This window comes from Vigna radiata, chromosome 5, assembly GCF_000741045.1.
Source record: "Vigna radiata var. radiata cultivar VC1973A chromosome 5, Vradiata_ver6, whole genome shotgun sequence".
NCBI classification, from domain to species: Eukaryota; Viridiplantae; Streptophyta; class Magnoliopsida; order Fabales; family Fabaceae; genus Vigna; species Vigna radiata.
Window position 1 is genome coordinate 30617290 of NC_028355.1, and position 22958 is coordinate 30640247.

The 22958-nt window shown below is 31.8% G+C and overlaps 2 protein-coding genes across 4 annotated transcripts; both read left to right on the forward strand.

Annotated features, from left to right (window-relative positions):
• The first annotated feature begins 962 nt into the window (after positions 1–962).
• LOC106762404 (dnaJ homolog dnj-5) lies at positions 963–6725 on the forward strand. Of its 2 annotated transcripts, none has more exons than XM_014646304.2 (9): positions 963–2217; positions 3306–3435; positions 3805–4301; positions 4692–4772; positions 4901–5005; positions 5689–5802; positions 5907–5990; positions 6060–6131; positions 6209–6725. In XM_014646304.2, exons 1-9 carry the CDS (start codon positions 1897–1899, stop codon positions 6476–6478), a joined length of 1674 nt encoding a protein of 557 aa, XP_014501790.1. In that variant the 5' UTR covers positions 963–1896; the 3' UTR covers positions 6479–6725. The 2 variants fall into 2 exon arrangements, with proteins under 2 accessions (XP_014501790.1, XP_022637106.1); XM_022781385.1 differs by lacking the exon at positions 963–2217 and adding an exon at positions 2228–2545.
• An 8262-nt stretch (positions 6726–14987) lies between these two features.
• Positions 14988–18700, forward strand: LOC106761121. 2 transcript variants are annotated; one of them, XM_014644630.2, is made up of 7 exons: positions 14988–15144; positions 16641–16754; positions 16903–16965; positions 17099–17146; positions 17247–17300; positions 18112–18166; positions 18475–18700. In XM_014644630.2, the coding sequence occupies exons 2-7, from the start codon at positions 16662–16664 to the stop codon at positions 18516–18518; spliced, it is 357 nt and encodes a 118-aa protein (XP_014500116.1). In that variant the 5' UTR covers positions 14988–15144; positions 16641–16661; the 3' UTR covers positions 18519–18700. The 2 variants fall into 2 exon arrangements, with proteins under 2 accessions (XP_014500116.1, XP_014500117.1); XM_014644631.2 differs by having other exon boundaries at positions 18478–18700.
• The last annotated feature ends 4258 nt before the right edge of the window (positions 18701–22958 follow it).

A 22958-nucleotide genomic window follows, 5' to 3' on the forward strand; every position in this document is an offset into this window, starting at 1 on the left:
TATAATATATAAATAGAATATAAATTTCATCTTATAAATCAGTTATACAGAATTAAGTTAAACTTAAAATTTATTTCTTATCTAAATCAAAGAGAAATAAGTTTCAATACTTCAAAAGTAATTTAAAAACTTGTATACAAATGATTGAAAAGTTTAATGTTTCTTTAACTAGATCAGAGTGCTATCAAAATAGGTCACCTGGCTTGACTTGATCCGGTCCATCACAGATTAATCATTTAGTGAATCAATCCAATTCGACTTATTTATTAATGAAACAAACAAATCTAAATCTGGCTCGACCCACCACGAGTTGGTGAGTTAAACCGATTGACTCACTAACTCACCTAATCACAATTTTTTAAAATAATAAAATTACAAACTTTCTATAATTCAAATCTAAATAAATTTCACTTCCAAATGATTCAAGACAATTTAAAATAATAAAAAAAAGAATATAATACAATTTAACTCACTGCAAATTCAACTTGCATAAATTAAATTTAAATGAACCAAATTAAAAATTAATCTACATAAAAAAAATATATTTTCTTCAATGCAACTGGATTGAAAGACCTAATAAACCGGATTGCAGATAGTAAACAGGTCTACTAAATCAATTAGTCTTCTGCAGAAGAAACCGTAATGAATGGTACAAAAAGAAAAAAATTATTTTTCTGAATGTTCTTGAATGGATTAAGGGAATCTAGTCCTGTATTAGTTGAAAGGAAAAGGTTTTAAGAATGAAAGAAATGTACTTAATAAGAAGCAACATTAGGAATTACAACATTCAATGCAGCATGATGGACCCCACTCCACCATTATTACACACCTCTCAAACCCTAATCCACATAGCAACCCAATTAATATTTCTGAATAAAAAAAAGCAAATAATATTAATAATTTTAAAAAAATGTCAAATAATACTCTCTCCCTCTCTCCTCTTCTGCAACAAAACAAGTCTCTCACTCGTCTCTTCACCCTTTACAAGACTTTTTGAAACTTTTAAACTTACTCTCTCTTTTTCACAAGCAATCCCTGAGAGGAATAAAAATTAAAACAAAATAAAAAGGAGAAAGAACGGCAAGTTTATCTTCTCCTTCTGCAAAAAATCCAATAACCCTTTCTTCACCTTTTCCTCATTCTCTGTCGGTCTTCCAGAGTCTCAACTTCGATCTTCTCCTTCAGTGGCTCATACCCTTTTCTCTTAGGGCTCCCACGGCTTTGGGGTCACTTTCAAGTTCTTTTCTTTCAGCGGTTTTCGCCCCATTCTCCAGTGCTAGGTCTTGAACCCGGAAAAGGGTTGAGGTTGATAGCGCTGGAGCTCAAGTAGGGCGTGGAAAAGGGAAAGGGGTCGCATTGTGTTTGTCAAAAAGAGAGAGTTTATATCTTCTTATTCGACTGTATTACTTTGTGTGTTTTTATGTTTGTGTGGGGCTTCTGTGAACAGTGCTTGCTTTTGGGAAGCTTATTTCGGAAGCAATTTACCCCCTTTTGAACGCGATTGTATTTAGTGCCCTCATGGACTCACACAATGTTCTCTTTTGATCTTATCGATAAGGGGGGGTTTATGTTTGTTCTTCTTTACCTTTTTGGACGAGGAGCCATTGATCTTGTGAAACCCGTGAATTTGGTGGATTTATGTAGGGAGTTGGAGTAGCAGGACTTATTTAATTAATTTATTTAAATTTTGTAGATCAAGGTGGTGGTTTTTTTATGGATGGCATTGATGATCTAGGTTAAAAAAGGTTTGGATATATGAGGCATTGGATCGATGGTGATGGGAATCATTTGTATCAGCAATTTGCTATTCTGTTTGGAATGATGAGATGAGGTGCCTGTTGTAGTCGTAGGAGTAAGGTTTCACCAAGATTCTGGGGAATTTGAGAGGCCCTGGTGATGGAGGATATAGGGTTGTTCAAGCAGTGTTGGCAATGGTTTCGGTCGCAGAAGGTCGCCGGCTGGCGTGCTCGAACCGTGGTGACTTGTTGCCGGGACAGGATTGCTATGTTCTTTGAACGGCATTGGCCTATGGTGTGCCGGGGTTGCTCCCGATTTGGGAGCTTACTTAGGTTGTCATTGATTTTCTGGAAGGACTCTGCTCTGAGGGGCTTTCAGTCCTTCATTAAGTTTGGTTCAGTTATGCTTCTGCTTATAATGTGGAGCTGCTTTCTTAGTCTGACTTCGATGTATTGCTTGGTATACGTGCTTGTTAGTATGGTATGTCTTTGTTTCAACTCGTCTAAATCTTCATTCTTTTGGCTATGGGTTTCTGATCTGTGTGTCAAAGTCTGTTGTCTAGGTATATATTCTTGGGGACAAATTACAGTAGCATCTCTTGAGGTTTAACGAAATTACACTGGATACCCCTTTCATTTTTAGCAGAACTTTGATCTTCCTTCATCTGTCTAACTGCATAAGAAGTTAAGAGAGATTCTGTAATAGCAGGAAGCATATATGGAGTTGCATTGTTTTATAAACTTATGGGGCTTGTGTAGGGTCAAAAGAGGGTAGAATATGAAGCGAATGCTGCTAAACCTTAGGGGGTGTAAGTGTAATTTGTCCTTATTTCTCCTTTAACAGTTTCTTGTGTAATTGTTATACCCACTTCAGTTCGATAGCAGTTTTAAGTTAACTTATCATTTAGTGGTATGATTCGCTTTTTACAATTGCCTTATTGGTCATATTCTATAATATAGCATGGTACAAGGAACTCAATATTGTATTTTAACTATCATTCTTAAAATTTTGCAATGCCCTATATGAATTTTATGATAGAATTAGGTTTCGAGCTTCAGGGAACGGTGTTATTTTTATTAAAACAATATTCCCAAAAAGTGAACTACAGGTGGTTGTCTAGATGTTAATGTCAACTAATACAGATTATTCGGTTGTATTGATTTTAATTTCTTCTTTAGGGAAATGCATTGATGGCATTGGTTTTTTCTAATATCGAGTCTTTTGTAGGACCTGCATATAATGACAGAAATAGAAACATTATTATGACTGAACGGGGGTTAAACATCTTCCTGGCACTAGGAGCTAAGCATGACAATCAAATCATTGTGTCCATCTAACATCCTATTTCAAAATTACTATCTCTGTTTACCTTTATTTGAATTCAGTTAGACACGTTTATTTATATAAAAAGGTGCCTTTTAACAGCTAGTATGTAAATTGCATTGTTCAGTCTCTTGCTTCTTTTAGCATTTTGACATTGGTTTGCCACCTTAAATTTTTGGTTGCTCAGTTCAATTTAGTAGCAAATAATTTATACATTGCTTCTCAAAGTTCAATTGATGCTTCAGGGTGTTGCTGGAGTTGCTATCCAATACTTAGGGTATACTCCTGGACTTTTTATCGTCGGCCTTTTTGCCATCCTTATTTTGTGGATGTATGCTAACTTCTGGATAACTGGAACGTTACTCATAGTAGGAGGTATGGTATTCTTCTTGCTTTTTGCATTACACTTTATATTCTCCTAAGGACCAGAATTAGAGGAAAACACCTCTTTTGTAATGTATACACTGTTATTAATCTCTTCATACTTAAGGAAATATCTTTTAGTTGTGTTTATGATCCCTGTCCATTGTCCCATTTTCTTTGGTCATATGACTAATTTCCCGCTATTAAAAAGGTGTGGCCTTATTTTTACCATCTGCTTGACTCTGTACTGTGTCGTTGGCTATTATTGACCTGAAACTCACATCTGTTGGCAATCTTTTAAGGGCAATGCTGGACTTCTATTGTTGTTGAATATTTTGCCTTTGTAATCCTCAAATTTTGTTTTCAATTATCCACTTGCAGGTTATTTATTCTCCCTAAATCATGCACGTTTGGTGGTATTAGTTGGAACTATATATGCTATATACTGTGTTCAAGTACGAGTTGGATGGCTGGGTGTTTTTCTTGCTCTAAACCTTGCATTCCTCTCCAATGATATTTTGAATTTTCTGCTCCAATGGTTTGATAATGTGAGTGAAAGCTCACATTCTGAAGAGCATAAGCAATCAGAAACAGTTGTGGAAGATAACTTCTCTGAAGAGTGTGAATATCCTATCCCTACCGAAGAATCTGAGAATTTGCATTCATGTAAATCATCCAGTAAACCTGCTGTTACCACAGCAGTTGTTGATAACAAGAAAGAACTTTCTGTTAACAAAATTGTCAGAGAACAAGAAACAACAAGCTCAACTGATGAAATGAAAAGGATATTGAAGAGTCTGAATCATTATGATGCCCTTGGATTTAGCCGCCACAAGAAAATTGATGCAGCAGTTTTGAAAAAGGAATACAGGAAAAAGGTATTTTTTTAGTTTAATTTTGCTTTGCCTATTTTCTTTTTTCTTAATTGTTATCAAAATATTTATTTAGGCCGCTGTTATGGGTTGAAGCAATATTGTGTCACAATGTACGAGGAATCATTTTGGAATTAAATTATATTGTGTTTACTAGCCTACTTAAAAAGTGATTGGTTTGTTTTCTGTTTTCATTTATTAATTGCAAAAGATGTCACCATGTCTTCATTTTGTTTTCTGTTTTCAGCATTTACTTCTCAAAATCTTGATATCATAAACAAAATTTGTAACTATTAGTTAAAATGTCACTAGTAAATGAAACGTTAGAAAGACTCTCTTATGTGCTGATCTGATGTTTTATATTGTATATTCTCATTTTTTATTAATTATGTGCAGGCTATGCTTGTGCATCCTGATAAAAATATGGGCAGTTCTTTGGCAAGCGAGTCATTTAAGAAGCTTCAATGTGCATATGAGGTAAAGTATGAAGTATAAGCTGCAGGGCTTTCTTATAGTTGATAGATAAACATTTAATGTTTATTTGATACACAATGTGTATACCACCTGCTTTGTTTCCTCCATTAACTAGTTATATGAAATTTCAGGTTCTCTCCGACTCCGTGAAGAAGCGAGATTATGATGAGAAATTAAGAAAAGAAGAAACCATGGCTAAAAGTGTCTGCCAGAGATCTCATAGTAGTTCACATCAGGTAAATACGATGATATGATATTCTTGTAAATGACTTACATATCTTCTCAGGTTGTGTGTGTATATATATGTACAGTACCTACATTTCATAAAATGTTGTTTGTATTTTTTAAATCAAGAATCTGTGTTGGACAAGAGTATCCACCTTCTCACATTTACTACCTTAAAGAGTGAAATTAATGGTTTGCGTTGTTTTGATAACAAGACTGGTTGTTTTGACCAGAGAACTGATGATATGGTCCATTCTCTGGTTTAAACAAAACCCAGAATCGGCCTTAAAAACTTGTTCAATGTGGGTCAGTGAACATACTAAAAATGATTTTTAACGTTTGAATTTTAAATCAGTTTCTTCACCAGTTCAATAACTGACCTTATTTTGAAAACATTTGTTTTTTCACATCTCTTACAGTTCAAATTTTGACCCTACCATAATGACAGTGGCTTCTGTTAATCACTATCCTTTTTAAAGTTGAAAATTCTGATGTCATTTTTTCAAATGTATCGAATTTTGTGATAAAAAAATAGGAAAGATGGAGACGTTAAATACGATAAATGATAATGCAGTAAGAGGATTTCCAAACGACATCAAAATATTGTTACGTGTGGACCAGTTTGCTCAACTATTTAGCTTATTGATGATGTTTATTATAAAAATAGTGATGATACATGTGATGTGCTCCTTAGGATAACTCTGATTATCGTTCTGAAGAGTCCAGACGAATACAGTGCACCAAGTGTGGGAATTCACATATTTGGGTATGTACCAACAGGAGTAAGGCCAAAGCAAGATGGTGTCAGGTCTGATATTTTCCCTCATTTATAAGTATAATTACATGTTTTTCTATTTCTCTCTATTGAATTCTTACTATGTCTTGTGAATTTTTCTGCTTCTCTTGAAACAGGACTGCTGCCAGTTTCATCAAGCAAAGGATGGAGATGGATGGGTTGAATATAAAGGGTCTTTGGTTTTTGACAGGCCTCAAAAGGTAGATTAGTCATGGCAAATAATTATGTTAAATTAATGTTACATTGTTAAACTAATATTGTCTTCATAGGTGGAGATTCCACGTGCTTTTGTTTGTGCTGAAAGCAAAATTTTTGATGTGTCAGAATGGGCTATATGCCAGGTCAGTAGTATAACATTAAAGACAGCATTATTTTTTATTATTGGTGATGATGTTTGGACCATTTATGTGTGTTGCAGGGAATGGCTTGCAGGCCAAATACCCACAGACCCAGTTTCCATGTAAACATGGTTGGTTTGGAGAAGAACCAGCGATGCAACTCAAGTAGGTTCCCTTGGGATTTTGACGCTGAAATGATGGATGAAGATGAAGAGGCATTTGACATGTGGCTTGAGCAGGCCTTGGCATCCGGCCTCTTTTGTGAGACTTCCAAACGCAGGAAGAGTTGGAGTCCATTCAAACTGCATCAAAAGAAAGGGAAGAAGCAATGGCGAAGAACGTCTTGCTGAATGGATTCAAGAAAAGTGATGCATTTGTGAGATGAAAGCAACACTGCAAAAAGGAGGTACCTACCTTGTGAATGAGAGAGGGTGGTTGAATTATGATAACAAAGTGCAAAATTATCCTTCATCTTGTTTTACATTTGAAGGTGCTCTCTTTCATGGTTACCTTACCTTACCTTACCAAGGACTACTACACTCACTTTTGCTCCTTTGTACATACACCTAATAAAAATTTCTCATTTTCTAAATTTCACCCTCCTTTCTGCAATTTAATGTTGCACAAGTTAATCTTTTACGTTTTTTTCATTATATTACGTAATAGCTCATTCACATTTAGAGCATATGTTTGATATTTTTTCTTCTATGTCGTTTTGTAGATTATTAGTAATTTGGTGTTACTCATTAATAATTTGATGTTATTCGAGTGTATAAACGAATGAATTATATTATTAACAATCAGAATTCTAACAGCATATGAATTATATAAGATTTAGTATGACAATTTTATTTAAATTCTCAATTTATTTCTATGCAAACCACTTTTTTAGATTAAACATGTTATTTTAAATGGTTCCCTAAACTAAAACAGTAGGTTCCACAATTATCCAAATTGTTATTAATATTCAATTAAAATAGCTGCTAATAAAAATGTAATTATTATTTTTTTTCCTTCTAGAGATCTACTTAAAATGTTTTTAATAATTGGAGACTAATTTATCAACTAAATTTTATCCATATCTGTTGAGTGAATAATAGAAATCACATGGCGTGGGACCCTCATTCTTTATACACTCCAACTTCAATTGTTTTCTAATTCACAAAACAAAATTCAAATTTACAAGTTTCAGTGCTATTTTTTCAAGAAAGAGGGTGTTATTAATGTGATATTATACGTCAGTGCTATATTTTCAACAATGCTTATTTGCTCAAGGGTTTTGCTCTGTGAAGAAATTGAAGCTGTGATTTAATTTATATGATTAAGTTAATTAGGTTAATCCAAATTGATGAAGAATGTGAGTTAAAAATATAATAGAAATGGTTAAAGTGAATGAATGAGAACTAGAATCCTCCTTGAGTCGGTTTGAACATGCATTGGATCTGTTGTGGGATACCAATTCTTTAACATTTCTACATATAAGATTGTCCAAATTTATCATATGTAAAATTAAACATATCACGTATAAGCCACTTCTTTCATTTTTTTAAGCATTCATTTACAAGAAAAAAAATAGTATACTTTTTTTTTTTTTTTAAGTTTCATATAGTCCTTTTGCTAATTAATTTTATTTTTTCACTTAATTTTTAATTAATTCAGGTTTAATTGTTCTGTTGGTCTCTACTTTCAAGATAGTATGTCAACTTGGTTTGTGTAATGTGTATTAATCAAGTTTATTTGTATTCACGATATTTAAATAACATTGACTTATTGGTGAAGCTATGCTTTGTATATTTTGCTATCGTAGGATTTTTTTTATGACATGTAAGCCAATAGCAGGATGGTGACATAAAAATTTTGGAATAGAGTTTAGGTTTAGGAAAAAAATTGAACCTGTAATTAGGTATTTTGAGCAAAGAAAAAAATGAACGAATTTGGGAAATTTTTAATAAAGAGGAAGAGAAGTTGAATTCATGATTTGAATCTGAGAAGAAGAGAATTTGTAATTGAGATTACAAACAAAGAATAAGAGAATTTCAATTTGTAACATAGAAGTGCATTTAAAAGTTTCGAACATATAAAACGATAAGCGCATTTGGGGATTTCAAAGCTGAAGAAGTCAAACTGCAAAATCAACCTTTCTTTAACAACGATGTGTTAAGACAAAATCGTCTATGCGCATAAACCTTCTCATGTTTTGAAGTTTAATCAAATAACATTAAACGGAATAATAATATGAAAACAGCATAGGATTAAAACATAAGTCTTAGAACCAAAATCCCAAACACAAAAAACCTTAGGAAAACACTTAGGATTCTAAAAAACAAAAAAATAACTAAGTCAAAACACCTAGACGTAATGCTAGACAACTAAGTCGAAAACGTATAAGAGAGTTGAAGTTAAATGCGTAAAGCTTATCATACCTAAAGGGTATTCAATTTAGTTCTCAGGAAAACAAAACAATGTTAAGACGATGTCATTGACAAAACACACTAAAAGACTAAAACTCAAAACACCAAAGATAACACAAACAATGTTAAACGTTGTCTGTCTAAACAGGCAAAATCACAAGAAGCGTTTACACTGTCTAAACAATACCATGAGCTAAAACATTACTTCGTCCAAATGATAAATTCTTTACTAAATGTTTGGTATCTTTAGAAGAAAAGCTTAATTGTCAAACGTTATCTCAATGGTAGGAAATCTAAAAATAGTTGTTATTCTGAGTAAGCATTAAATGTCATTAAATGCTCAACGTTAAAAAACAACAAAAGTGATAAGAAAGGATGTCTACTGCATGCACAATCTACTTTATTTTTTTTTTTTCAGATGAAGTTTCTGCACTCAACCACAAGCTTCAAATAAAAATATCAGAAGTAAGCATTAGAAACAAAAGAGATATTTACATAATGTTTTCACTTGAAGCCATGTCTAAAGGAACGTACAACCTACATCAAACAAAGTACTAAAAAAGCATGTCAAGTTTGACAAGTTAACTTTATCCAACGATTATGGTACACGAAAATAGAGAAAGCACAATAATCAAGGCCAAGAGCTTAGTCTAACAAACATTTATCCAAAATGCCTTTAAATAGAAAAGCTTTCAAATGAAAAATCAAGAGAATAACACACAACGAAATATTCATCCTGAGAATCACTCAGAAGAGAAGCAAAAAGAAAGAGCTCAAGAAAAAGAAAATATCTTAGCAAAAAAAGAGAAGAAGAGAAAAGAAGAAAAGAAATACTCTCGTGCTTCATTGTCAAATTGCTTATTGATTGTAAGAAAGAGAGAAAGAAAAAAGAGAGAAACACATGCGAGTGTTTAGACTGTATTGTATTGTAATCACATCTCTTTACAAGAGTAATAGTCTAAAAGACTTGTAAGCAATCTTTGATTACAATTCTGAAGAGAATTAAAACACTTGTTGAACTTAATTGAGCTATAGAAATCTAAGTAAGGTTGCTTAGTACCAAGATTGGTGCGAATACTCATCTAGTCTAGGGTAACATGTGGTTATTCACTTACTGTAGACTAGAAGTGGTGCAAATACTTGTCCAGTCTAGGGTAATAGGAGGTTATCCACTGATTGAGGAGACCAGGAATGGTGCAAATATTCAGCTGTAAACTTGTTGAAAATTATAGTGGAACCATCTGTGGAGGAGACTGAACGTAACTCAGTTGGAGTGAACTAGTATAAAAACATCTATGCATTTATCTCTTCTCTTGCTTAAACGCTTCTCTTACAAAACATGCAGTTGTGTTTTTAGTTATAAATACAAGAACCTTCCAAGCTAAACGATTACTCTTCAACAAAGGAAGTTCTTACAAACTCTATAGTGTACATTCTGAATAACACGACAAAAGCAACTATCGTTTATAATCCTTTATTAGGTCGAACGTCTAAGCATATAAAAGAAAATTTCAAAGCTCAACAATGTGCTGTATCAGAAGGATTGCGAAAAAGATTTTTCCATTAACACTATTCAAACCCCCTTCTAGTGTTTTTCAGGTACTTCACGAGGTGGGTTCCATTGAAGGTCCAAGGCATGTTTTTGTTGAATGTGTGTCTATATAAGCTTCTTTCTTGGCAACCGAAGTGCATATAGTGCATTTGATTTTATTGCAGGAAACCATGTTGAAGGTAACTACACTACTAACTTTTTCACTCCATTATCTAGACACAGAAATACTTATCCTAAGTTGTCTATCTTCTTGTCATAATAAAGGACCTAAGTAGTCAAGTAATTCATCAAGCACTGCAATAATTATTGGAGTAGCAATTAGAGGTTCTTCTCTTTTGCTAGTGTTATTAGCCTTGACAAGTTTATATACTTTTGGCTAGAGGAGAAGGGCAAAAAGAGAAATATCTTGAAGCAATCCATTTAGTAAATAATTCAAAACTGAGTTCCTAAACATGCAAATGGAATTATGTGGATTTATGTTAATTTAGGCAAAAATTAATGTAGAAACTGGGATCCAAGTAAAAGCAACACCCCTTAATTAAAAGCACCAAGGCAATTCAATTTTTGGGGAAATTCAGAAATACACAAACAAGTTCTCACAAGCTAATGAGGTTGCATTAGGGGGTTATGGAAAGGTCTTGTAGTGGTGTTCGGTGTTCAAAGTTGTTGGCCATAACTCTAATCCTGAAACTCCCGTTCTGCATCGACTGGGGTGGTAGTGAAGAAGGCCTCTTTCGAACTCATAATTTTTTTTAAACCCTAATCCTCAATTTCCACATTAGAAAGCCCTAGTGGATCACATGTTGCAAATGCCTTTTGTCACATCACTACACTTTTTTTTTCATATCACCACACAATTAAAACTGTCATTGAAAAATTAACGGAATGGACTTGATTGATACATATTAAACTAAATGTGGAGGAAGTTGATACCTTTTAAAAATGGAGAGCAAGTAGACACATTAACTTGAAAGTAGGGACCAACAAAATTATTTTATATAGTTATCATTAAACTAAATTAATTACAAGAATTATTTAAAAACATTGTTCTTTTACTTTTAAAATAGACTACTATTAATGAACTAACATTTACATCTCTTATATTTTTAAATAAACATTCACACTCTCATTATTTTAATAAATGATATATACTTTTCTTATCTTTACTGAATTAGTATTCGGGTTTTATACTTTTAAATAAACATTTGTTTATCGCATATTTTTAATAAATGATATTCACTTTTCTTACTTTATTTTAAAACTTTTATTTATATAAATTTCTTTTACTTTTATTTTAAAATTTAAAATTTTCATTTAAATTTTAGTTAATATAATATATTTAAATAAATAAGAAAAGTGAGAGTAGTTTTATTAGAAAAATATAAAGAAGATTATTTAAAGACAAAAGAAGAAATAAGTATCATTTAAGAAATAAAATAGAGAAGAATGAATGTTTATTTCAAAATTAAAAAATATAAGAGGTGTTTTAAAATAACACCAAATATATAAATGAAATATTTTGAGTCTCACCTATGAAACAATTGTTGTGATTGTTCAGCTTTCAGAATTAGCTTCATATTCATATATTAACTATGAAATCGAGCTAACTATTAAAAAAAAAAATGCTACTTGGAATACTTTGTTGGCCTTGTGGTTGTGGATAAATTATGTAGTAATAAACTAGACATATTTGGGTTTGTTTGGTTTCTAGCGTATTTTCAGTATTATTCAAAATTTACTCGAATGATACATTCAGAAGGTATTCTAATGTTAAAGTCAGTACATGTCTGTTTAGTTAGTAATAAATATATATTATGTGCATGTTATGTTAAAGTGCTACTTGAGATCTTTACATATACTAGTTGTGATGAATCTTTTCCTTTTGTTGATATAAACTCAATCATATCTCAATTTGCATTAAGATATTCATCATTACCTTGTTAATCTGACCATGTTGTAATCGTTCAATCATGTTGTTCAGTCTAAAAATGTTGTGATTAGTCAGCCATGCAGTAATTGATCGGTCTAGAGTGAGCGGCCAAAGGAGCTCTACTTAAGAGGGACTTGGCCTTGGACAACTGGTGTTAAAGAGTTTGTTCTAAAGGAACTCAGTCTTGGAGAGTTAGCGTTGAAGAGTTTGGCTTGAAGGAGCTCGACCTTGGAGCTCACCTGAAGAGGCTTGGCCTTGGCAAGCTCGGTGTTGGAGAAATTGGTCTTGGAATTCACCTAGAGTAGGTCGGTAGTAAAGCTCGACTAGAACAAGTCGACCTAGATAGCTTGGGTAGAGAAGGTCAGCTTGGAGATGTCGACTTGAGAAGGTCGATTGAACAAAATCGACCAAAAGGAACTCGACTAAACAAACATACAGTATAATATTCCATTACAAGATTATCTCCAAACCATTTTTTTTATCTAAATTATAACATTTTAAAAGAATATATACTTTCTTTCTGCCTTAAGTTTGCATCAATTATTTAGACACTATGGAGGTAAATTTATTTGTTTCTAACGCAAAAACCTTAAATATAACACTTGTTACTACAAATACAATAAAAAAACACTTCATAACATCTTATTCCTTATGAAGAATTGTTTTCTATAAATTAAGAAATACTTTAATAATTTTTTTTAAATCTAATAAACTAGTGGTATAGTTTTGTACTTTAAATCTTTCTTTTCCAACAACAAGCAATAAAAAAATACATCGGCAAAAAGAATAAAATATTTATAAAGATATGATTAATAATGGAATTACCAATAGGAATCTTAAAATTTATAAATGAAGACTAAAAAAAAGTCTTTTAGAAAAAACTAAATACTTAGATCCATTTGGTTGAAAATAAAGTGTAAGGTGAACAAATTTCTAACAATTTGAAATGAAAAAAAAAATGAAGAAAACAATTTCTATTTTTATAAGAGAGAGGGAGAGGGAGAGAAAGAGAGAGAGATAAATAGATAGATAGAGAGAGAGAGATATAGATAAATAGATAGCGAGATAGATAGATAGATAGATAGATAAATAGACAGATAGATAAATAGATAAATAAATAGATAGGTAGATAGATAGAAACAAAGAAAGATAGATAGATAAATAGAAAGACAAACATAAACAAATAGATAGATGCACAGACAGATAGATAGACAAATAGATAGAGATAGATAGACACATAGATAGATAGATAAATAAATAGATAGATAGATAGATAGATAGATAGATAGACAAATAGATAAACATATAGCCAGATAAATAGATAGATAGACAAATAAATAGGTAGATAAATGGATAAATAGATAGACAAATAAACATATACATAGACAAATATATAGATAGAAAGACAGATAGAAAAATAGAAAAATAAATAGACAGGTAGATAGACAAATAGATAGGTAGATGGACATACAGGTAGATAAATAAATAATATATAGATATATAGATAGATAGATAGATAGACATACAAATAGACAAATACATAGAAAGATAGATAGATAGATAGACATAAAAATAGACAAATAGATAGACAAATACATAGAAAGATAGATAGATAGACATACANATAGACAAATACATAGAAAGATAGATAGATAGACAGACATACAAATAGACAAATAGATAGACAAATACATAGAAAGATAGATAGATAGATAGACAGAAAAAAGATAGAAAGATGGATAAACAGATTGACAGATGGATAGATAGATATATAGGTACTCAATGTACAAATAAATAGATAGTTACTCAGAAATATAGATAAATATATAGATAGATAGATAGATTGAAAGGAGACAAATAGATAGATTTATAGATTGATAGATAGATAAATGGATAAAGAGAGAAGGATCGAGAGATAGACATAAAGATTTATAGGTGATAGATAAATAGATAGACAAATAATATTGGATTTAATTTATTTTACGTTCATATATGTGCATTTATGTTCATATATTTATATTTTGTTTTTATATTTATATTCCATTTTTATATTGCTTTAAATAGCTATATATACCAATTGTATTACTTCCTTATTATTGAATAAGATACACCATTTCCATCCCTTCTTTTCTTATAACATGGTATCAGAATCATGATTAGAACCTATCCTAGCAAGTTCTAAGTGGACGTTTCTGTTTCCACCCATTATCGGGCCACTATTAGACCATCCAATTTCTACTATCACGCACGAGATGTCTATCCCTCGACGTGAAGGGAGTGTGTTGGAAGTCCCACATCGACTAAATATAAGGCCAATTTATAATATATAAGTGAGGTGCAAACCTCACTTTACAAGTTGGTTTTGTGGAATTGAATTAGGCCTTGAACCCACTTTTTAATATGGTAAAATTGATGTTGTATCCCTTTTGGTAGCTTTTGAAACCGTAGTACTTAATTAAAAAGGCAATTTTGATAAATAAATAAATTAGATGTATAAATAGATATATAGATAAATAGAAAGAAAGTCAAATTCATACATAGATAGAAAGTGAGAGATAATTAGTTTAAGAGTTAGACAATTTTTTCCTTTTAAAAATTACTCATTACTCATTTCTTTTGTAATAAAACATATGGACAATTTTATGATTATACATTATTTAGTTTTATTTATTTGTTATTGGAAATGATTTTTTTTATGTTGTGATCTTCTCAAATCATGAAACGCATATTTCATTGTGTGTCACCTTTCTTTATTTATCTTTCTTTTCTTTAGTTTTCTTCTAATGGAGCGTATAAATCAAACTGCGTGCTGTGCATGTTGCGTAATCAACTTAATTAAAATTATTCTTTAATCTCAAAACACAGAACACGTTCACTGATGTGACAAAATTGTATGCGTAACTAAATAACAATAAGAACAACACTACAAAAATATAGATTAAATGAATCAAATAAAAGAAGACAAAAAATAATTGAATGTAAAAGAGAGAACATGGAATCTGAGACTGAGACAACAGACATAGAGAGGGAAGAGAGAGAGAGTTAGAGAGAGAGAGAGAGAGAGAGAGCAGAGACACCGTTCGGTGCTCCGCTGAATACGGTTGTTGTGGCCCCTGCGCTCTGGTGAGCGGCTTCTTCGATCTTGTTCTTTCCACTGCAACTTGATCTTCAAAATAATACTGATATTCTGCCCCTTTTGCACTTCATAGCTGATCCATTTGTTTGTTCCACCCCATTATCAATTTTTGTGTTTTGTTTTTAAATATTTAATCTTTTTCGCTTTTGCTGAATACCCATCAATGATTTAGACTCTGATACTGTTTAGGGGAGATGCAGACTTTAGAATTTATGGTGGGTTGAAGAGTTGCAGAACTTCTAAAACCAATGTTTATGCTGGAATCTCTGAGAATAGACCTGAATAGAGAGTAAAAAGTTGTAAATAGGGTAGTTATTAGGTTAGGGATAGCTGTCTGATTTTGTATTTACTGTGTGAGAATCATTGACCCTTAGGAATTAAGTGTGCGTGTAGTATTTTATGAATTTCATTTATTAGACCTTATGTATTCTTAGTATGTGGGTTTGCATCCCAAAATTTATTCTATTTAAGAGCTATTGGTCTTCTGATAAAAGTATCAAAAAGAGCTTTTTCCTAGCAGTTTATTTAATGCTCAGATATGTGTTACTTTGCTCAAAAAGCTTGTGACCTGCTTCATTTTGATGGGTTGGGTGATGTTTGATAGCAAGCTTACAAATGGATTTTGCTACCTTGTACCGATATAATGATCTGCGGCTTCTGTGCCTATAATAGTTTGACATGTTGGAAGAGCAGATAATGTTCCTTTTGAGCGGTACTTAATTGTAAAGTGGTTGCAGTAGACAGCTTTTCTGTGATGAAGCATCGTTAATTGGCAAGTCCTTTAATTTGATTAGGATCATAGGATGAATATGTCTCTACATCCTGCAGTATGTTTACCAACGTGGAGAAGTAAAACTAGATAAAATAAAATTATAAGAAAGTTATGTAGTATCATTAGAGTATGTATCACTTGCTAAATACCGAGTTGTGTTTTCCTTGTAAACTTTGATTGTTTTCTCTGTTATTTTCAAATAACATGGTTACAATTGAATGATGATGATGATGGCATGTTATCCAAAGCATTTTTTACCGGTTAAGCTTCTTAGTGTTAGCAACTCATTTTACTGACTTGGTAGGTTTAGTAGAGTTTCCACCCAATATTTCCTCTGTCCCATCTGTGTCCTGTGAACAATTTTCTGACTTCAGCTAAAGGGTTTGAAGACTGAACTAATTTACTGAATCTCTGTACTATAACTCTACAAGTATAGCCAGTCTTAGTTTTACGATTTTTTATATAGAGTAGATATTTGTTTGAAGTACTTTCCACACAGGTGTTTCCTCTTGTGGAGTTATGTAGTTTGATCATCTTATATATTTTAAGAAAATTTACGCCTCTTGAAAAATCCCCTTTTTGAATAAACGATTTGTTTTCAATGCTAGAATGATGTTTTCTTCACTCTCATTTCTGAATCATTATTCATAATTGTAATATTTTTTGCAGCTGAAAATTTTCTGTTAACATGGCCTGTTGTTGTAATTGCAGTTTTACACTCAAAAGGACCTCATGTCTAACATAGAGGATAACAAAGATCTCGGACAGATGGACGTGGATGCATCTAATGAGTCAGCTAACACCATGCCATCATCTCAGAAGCAGGTAGTATTCAGATTTTGCGTTTTAGTATTCTTAAATTAAAATTTTGACTTCAGATTAGTAATCTCTTTACTGAGAGGATGAAGCTTTTGACACAATGGTAAGTTTGTAAGGATTTATTATTGTGACTTACAATTTACGAACCTTGTAGGAAGAGGCTGTAAAGAAAAAATATGGAGGAATGCTACCCAAAAAGCCACCACTCATATCTAAGGTGTGTGCATGTGGATGTTTCTTTATGTAAACTTTGTTTGTCACTTACATTATGAAATCAAGATGCTCATGCCCATGAGTATCCACTGATCAATGCTCATTTGATTTTTCATCTAAACTCAATTTTATGCTAGGACCATGAGCGTGCTTACTTTGATTCTGCAGACTGGGCACTTGGAAAGGTATTTCTGGAAAATACATCTATATAGTAATTGCATATATTGGATTTTTTTTTTTTTTTTTCACTTTGCTGATGCTCTTCTGTGCCCTTGCGTGAAACAGCAAGGCGGTGAGAAGCCTAAGGGACCACTTGAGGCTCTTCGGCCTAAGTTACAGGTACTTAATCAATTTTCCAATGCCTGGTTTGGATATAGTGACACTGCTCTATGGCTTGATAGTAGTTGTCTTCTCATGTGTGAATGCTTGCTGCTTGATGTTCTTAGTCTGTTTCATGAAATTGTTCTATATTATTTAGATTGTACAGAGAGATAAAATAATCAATTGTCTCCAAAAAATTCAACTCACAGATAATGTTATATTAGCGATGGAACAAGCTTATTTATGACTTGTGATTTGTGGTAATATGATTGTGCAGCAAAATTATTCAAATACCTGTTAGCAAATTGGTTGGTAAGAATAATGGTAGACTTAGTATAAATTGATGCTGAATAATACAGAAATGTATTTTAGACGATTAAATTTTGAATCTTTCTTTTAGTTATGACTCTGAAATTTGGACATGCACTTGCTATATAATAAAAGTTTTGATAACGTTATCTGTTTCGCTTTACTTTTAAAATAAATGAATTACAAGTTTAAGATCAAAAAGTCAAGTGGATAATATGAAGCTAAAATGAATTGAGCTTCAAATATAAGTTAAAATCAATTTGAAACCCTTTTTGTTTTAGTTTTTTCAAAAAGTTTAAGTTGATCATAGCTTATTGAATGCTCAATGTATTTTAGCTTTGTACTTTCTTTTCACACAAGTTCTTATAGACAAGTTTATTCAAACAAGACCTTAGAGACTGATTTTTAACAATAGTAGCATAAAGGGTGCTGCTCCACAGCTTCCCTTGTTGAAAGGTGAAAAGAACCAATTTCATGTAATGATCATGACAAATTTCTACTCGGTGCTTATACTTTTCAGCCGACACAGCAGCAAACACGTTACCGGAAATCTCCTTATGCTCCTTCAGGAGAAGGTATGTTGCACTTTGATAGCTCGGTTTGAGTTAAGATGGCTAAACTTACATTCCTTTCTCCCTTGTGTCACTCGGCATCATATTGAATATAGTGAAAAACTGTATGAGATTAATCTTTCTTGTGTAAAAAACACAGATAAAGTATTTTATTTATAATAAAGAAAATATAGACTAAGTTCAAAATACAAATAAAAAATAATAATAAAGTAACTGCAGGTAAAAGATAAAAATAAAATATCTATTTAAGATAACTAATATATCTAACAAAAATGAACTAACTAAATTGTGATGTTTTGTTCTTTTCAAAGAAGGGGGAAGTGTTCCAGCCGAGGATGCACCTTCCACTGAGTAAGCAGCAATCAGTCTTTTGATGATGTGCTGACTATTGTTCTAATACCTGAGTGAGTAGGTTCACTATTTGTTGTTTTCAACAATAAAGGAAGTTTATCATGTATTCATATTAGCACAAGACAGAATATTTGACATGCAAATGAACTCAATAGAGATTTACTTGGGACTATGATTTTGTGTTTTGCTCTCTCCCTTTCTCTTTATTTGATTTTTTAAGATAGTATGAAAGGTGAAAGATTTAATTTAAACTTGGTTTATACTTCAGACACTATTTTTGGTTTCAGTCCCTACATAAAAAACTATGACATGTGTGTGTTGCAGTTCAGAGGCTACCTAAAGATCTTTTATATTATAAACCTATTCATGAATAATACTTTTCATTTATTAATGTCATGCTAATGTTGGGTTTTTTGTTCATTGTTTTCTGGTTTAATCTTATACTAAAACATTTGCATTTCATTTGGGTCCCTCCATGTAAAACACTTTAGGTACTTTAACATTGTATTTTCATTTTGATTCCTACATGAAAAGTTCTCCAATATATGGTACCTACCCTGAGATATCTTTTCTTTTTGATTTGTACATGAAAAATTCTCTGAAATTATTAGTGTTATAACTTCATTAAATATTAACAAAGTAAAGTAAAAAGGAAAGAAATGTTGTTTGTCAAAGGTCTAAACTTTATGTTTTTTATTAAATGACTTAATAAAATGTTTATTTATTTTTATTTATATTTCTATTGAAGTATTTTCATTTAAGAACTTTTTCTTCATTTGAAATTAAGAACTATTATCCACTTTTCTCCTTTTCTTTCATTTTTTAAATCCAGTTTCATATTTTTTATTAAACATTTAATATTATAAGGCTATCGCAATTAATAAAGTAAAAAAGTAAAATATAATGAGAAGACCATGAGAGAATTAAAAATAAAACGATTTAAACATGTTTTGAGTTTTTCAATTTGGGTAGGTATTGTTTCTTTTTGGGTTAAATATGTTTTTAGTCTTTATACTATCAAGCGTTTTTGGTTTTAGTCTCTCTTTTAGAGTAAGGTACATTTTAGTCCTCCTTTTTGAGGAAACTTTAATTTTAATTTTAAAAAACTAACACCGTTAAAAATCACTAACGTCTTGCCACGTCGGATGATGCTAACGTTTGTCATGTTGTATTTTTTAATGAAAAGTCAAAACTCAGCCATGCAATGAAACTTCCAAACTCCATTTTCAACACTTTTCATATCAAAATACATTACAAAATTAGAAATCTCTTGTCAACATCTCATTTAGCAAAACAAATATTAAATTAAACAATAAAAATAGAGAACAAATCATTCTTGAATTTCTTCTTTTCAATTTAAACAAATAAAAATCATGTTTAAAAGAAATCAGTGAATAAAACTTCCGGCAAGTCAAGCCGCCGTCGTCAACAACTGCACCTCCATGGGACCTTGCCGCCTCTACACCACTAAAACGCGATCTCACACATAAACTCCATTGAAAACCGCCACCACAACGCCTTTGTTCTCATCCAAACTCCATGGATGTCAATCAAACGCAGAAACAACAGCCTAATAGCGCCACCAGAAACCTTTCGTGCACCATCTCCGCACCACCACGCCACTATCCATGGCAACCTGCAAGAAATAGAAACCAAGCCAGAAACGCAGAAACAAAGTTCGCTTCAACCAATCGCGAACCACGGCCAAGGGAAATCCCAAATCGCGAGTGCTGCGATGAACCCTAAATCGCGCCGTCACCACCATGAGCTTCTTCTCCATAGATCACGACGCAGACCCTACAAGAAACCACTTCGCAGTTTGAGTCGAGCCACTGTGACAACAATGGCAGCACCTCCATGGACCTCGCGACACCACCATCAACATGCCCTATAGAGAGAACCAGAAGAAGGGACACGTTTTTTCCCCTTTTCGATTTGGGATATACGGTTGTAATTGACTCCGATTTGGGATCCCACCATGGAAGCACTACCAGCGGCGAATGTGAAACACTTCGTATCACATATGTAGGAAATAAAGACCGTGGATTGTCGAATTTGGAAGACGATGTTTGAAGTAGAAACGGTTATGATGAGTTTTGGTCCTTTGGTAGGGTGAATTGAAACTGTGTAGGGTACACATGGGGATACTTGTGCTGTGCTCATCATTACTTGCAACCACTTGTTGATGGGGTTGTGTTGTGCCCATTTTATTGCTCATGGTTTTGTAACACTTGTTGATGGGGCTACTATTTTCTCACTGATTTTGAGATTTGTGAAAAAAATTAATTTAAGAGAAAGTGTTGAAATTATGAATTGGAAAAAAACCATGTTCTTAGAAAGAGGTCCTGTACAGTGAGGGCATAGAATATTTTGCAGAAGCAAGGAGTGGTGAAGGATGCACCCCGTAAAGTGGAGGGGTTTCGTTGGAGAGTGAAGTTTGAGAATCAAAGATTTTTCAATTTTCAACGTGGCATGAAACATTGACACACCGTTAGCCAGGTCAGCAAAAAGTTAACGGTGTTAGTTTTAAAGGACTAAAATCAAAGTTTCTTTAAGGAGGAAGACTAAAATGTACCTTACTTTGAAAGAGGGACTAAAACCAAAACTGCTTGATAGTATAGGGACTAAAAACATATTTAACTCTTTCTTTTTTATAAGAAAAGTTCAATGGTCCGTCCCTCCATTGTGTAAAATGTTATTTTAGTGATTGTGGTTAGATTGCATATGATGTGGTAAAAGGTGTATTCGTCAATATTTGGGACTTGAATTTAGTTGGTTGATATGATTTTGTAAAGTTTATTAAATCTTTTCAACTCAACATTATTTTGGCCATCTTTAAAAAATGTGACCAACAATTATTTACTATAGTTGACTTTAATCTTTGAAAAAATTGTAGTGTTCATTTCTTATTTGACTTCCTTTTTCATTAGTTTTTTTTTTTTGTTGAAAAGTGGTAACATTTTTTATATATACTAAAAAAACTTCAATTCACACTTGTTGATAATGACATCACATCACTCTTTTAACGAGTACTAAGGTCTTGTTCACTTGAGTGGATTTGGGGAGAGTAATTGAAAGGATTTGAAGGTAATTTTTCTGTTGGTTTTTATTTGAATAGATTTAGAGGTAAGTGAGAGTAGATTTGGAAGTAAAATTTGTGAGAATTAGTGTATGATTTAATTTATATGACACATTAAAAAAAATTTACTTCTAAATTCACTCTCACTTATCTCTAAATTTATTCAAATAAACAACAAAAACTTTTATCATCAAATCCTCTCATTTTAGAGGATTTGAAGGTAATTTTTTTTTATTGTTTATTTGAATAGATTTGGAGGTAAATGAGAGTAGATTTGGAAGTAAAATTTGTGAGAATTAGTGTAGGATTTAATTTATATGACACATTAAAAAAATTTACTTCCAAATTCACTCTCAGTTACCTCTAAATTTATTCAAATAAACAACAACAAAAATTATCACCAAATCTTTTCAATTACTCTCTTCCAAATCCACTCAAGTGAACAAGACTTAAAGGTTGGTGTAAGAATATTTTGATTAGCAAAGTGGCATTTTGCTTAGGGTTAGAGTTATTGGACTTTTGAAACGAGGGAATGAAGTGAGAAAAGTTTGATTTTCATGTGTTTGTGTAGGCTAGTTGAAAATTGAATTGATAATGACATGCAAGAATAAAAATAAAAGAGTTGACAACTTCTAATTGGAGAATAAAAATAAATAGTTTGGAGATTAAAAGATATTTAAATCTTAATAAACTTTAAAAGAAAACTTGTTAAGAAACTAAATCACGTGATAAATATTGAATAGACTATCCGTGGTTATATAATCAATGTCATTAACATTATTATAACTGTTATTTGATTCTTTAGTCTATGGGTTGACTTTCATTCTCTCTAAAATCAAATTTTATTTTTCTGGTCCATTTAATAGGAGGTTTTTAAAAAGTTACCCTCTCAAAGCTTCTCTTAGAGTGGGATTCTTCCAAAAACTAAATTAGTTTACTTGTAATTTATTTTCAATTATTTTTTTCATTTGCTTTACATTCTCTTCAACCGTTTTCAAACATGATATTTTACTAATATTATTTTTTCTTCAAATATAAATATATAAATATTGGTTTGATAAAAAGCTATTTAAAAGAATTTTTTAATTATAATCATATTTTATATACATAATTTCATTATTTTGAAAAAATTGAAAATATAATATATGTTGAGTTTGTTTAAGTTTAAAGTAAGGTAATTTTGAAAGAAACATGTTCAAAATAAGTCATTTTTTATAAGTCCAAACATTACTTATATTTAAATACAATTGTAAGAACACATTTTCTTTTATTATTTCGTGCTTTGAAAGTTTTTATGAATGTATTTTGATAAACTATTTAAAAAAATTATATATAAATAATCTTTTAACTTATTTTTAGTTTTAA

What these genes read in the sequence shown, in the direction of transcription:
- LOC106761121 (XM_014644630.2), top strand. Translation starts at nt 16,662, where the DNA reads ATGTCTAACATAGAGGATAACAAAGATCTCGGACAGATGGACGTGGAT. An exon ending in CAGACTGGGCACTTGGAAAG is followed by an intron (nt 17,147 to 17,246) that starts GTATTTCTGGAA and finishes TGCGTGAAACAG; the next exon opens with CAAGGCGGTGAGAAGCCTAA. An exon ending in TTATGCTCCTTCAGGAGAAG is followed by an intron (nt 18,167 to 18,474) that starts GTATGTTGCACT and finishes TTCTTTTCAAAG; the next exon opens with AAGGGGGAAGTGTTCCAGCC.
- LOC106762404 (XM_014646304.2), top strand. Translation starts at nt 1,897, where the DNA reads ATGGAGGATATAGGGTTGTTCAAGCAGTGTTGGCAATGGTTTCGGTCG. An exon ending in AACGTTACTCATAGTAGGAG is followed by an intron (nt 3,436 to 3,804) that starts GTATGGTATTCT and finishes ATCCACTTGCAG; the next exon opens with GTTATTTATTCTCCCTAAAT. An exon ending in AGCTTCAATGTGCATATGAG is followed by an intron (nt 4,773 to 4,900) that starts GTAAAGTATGAA and finishes ATGAAATTTCAG; the next exon opens with GTTCTCTCCGACTCCGTGAA.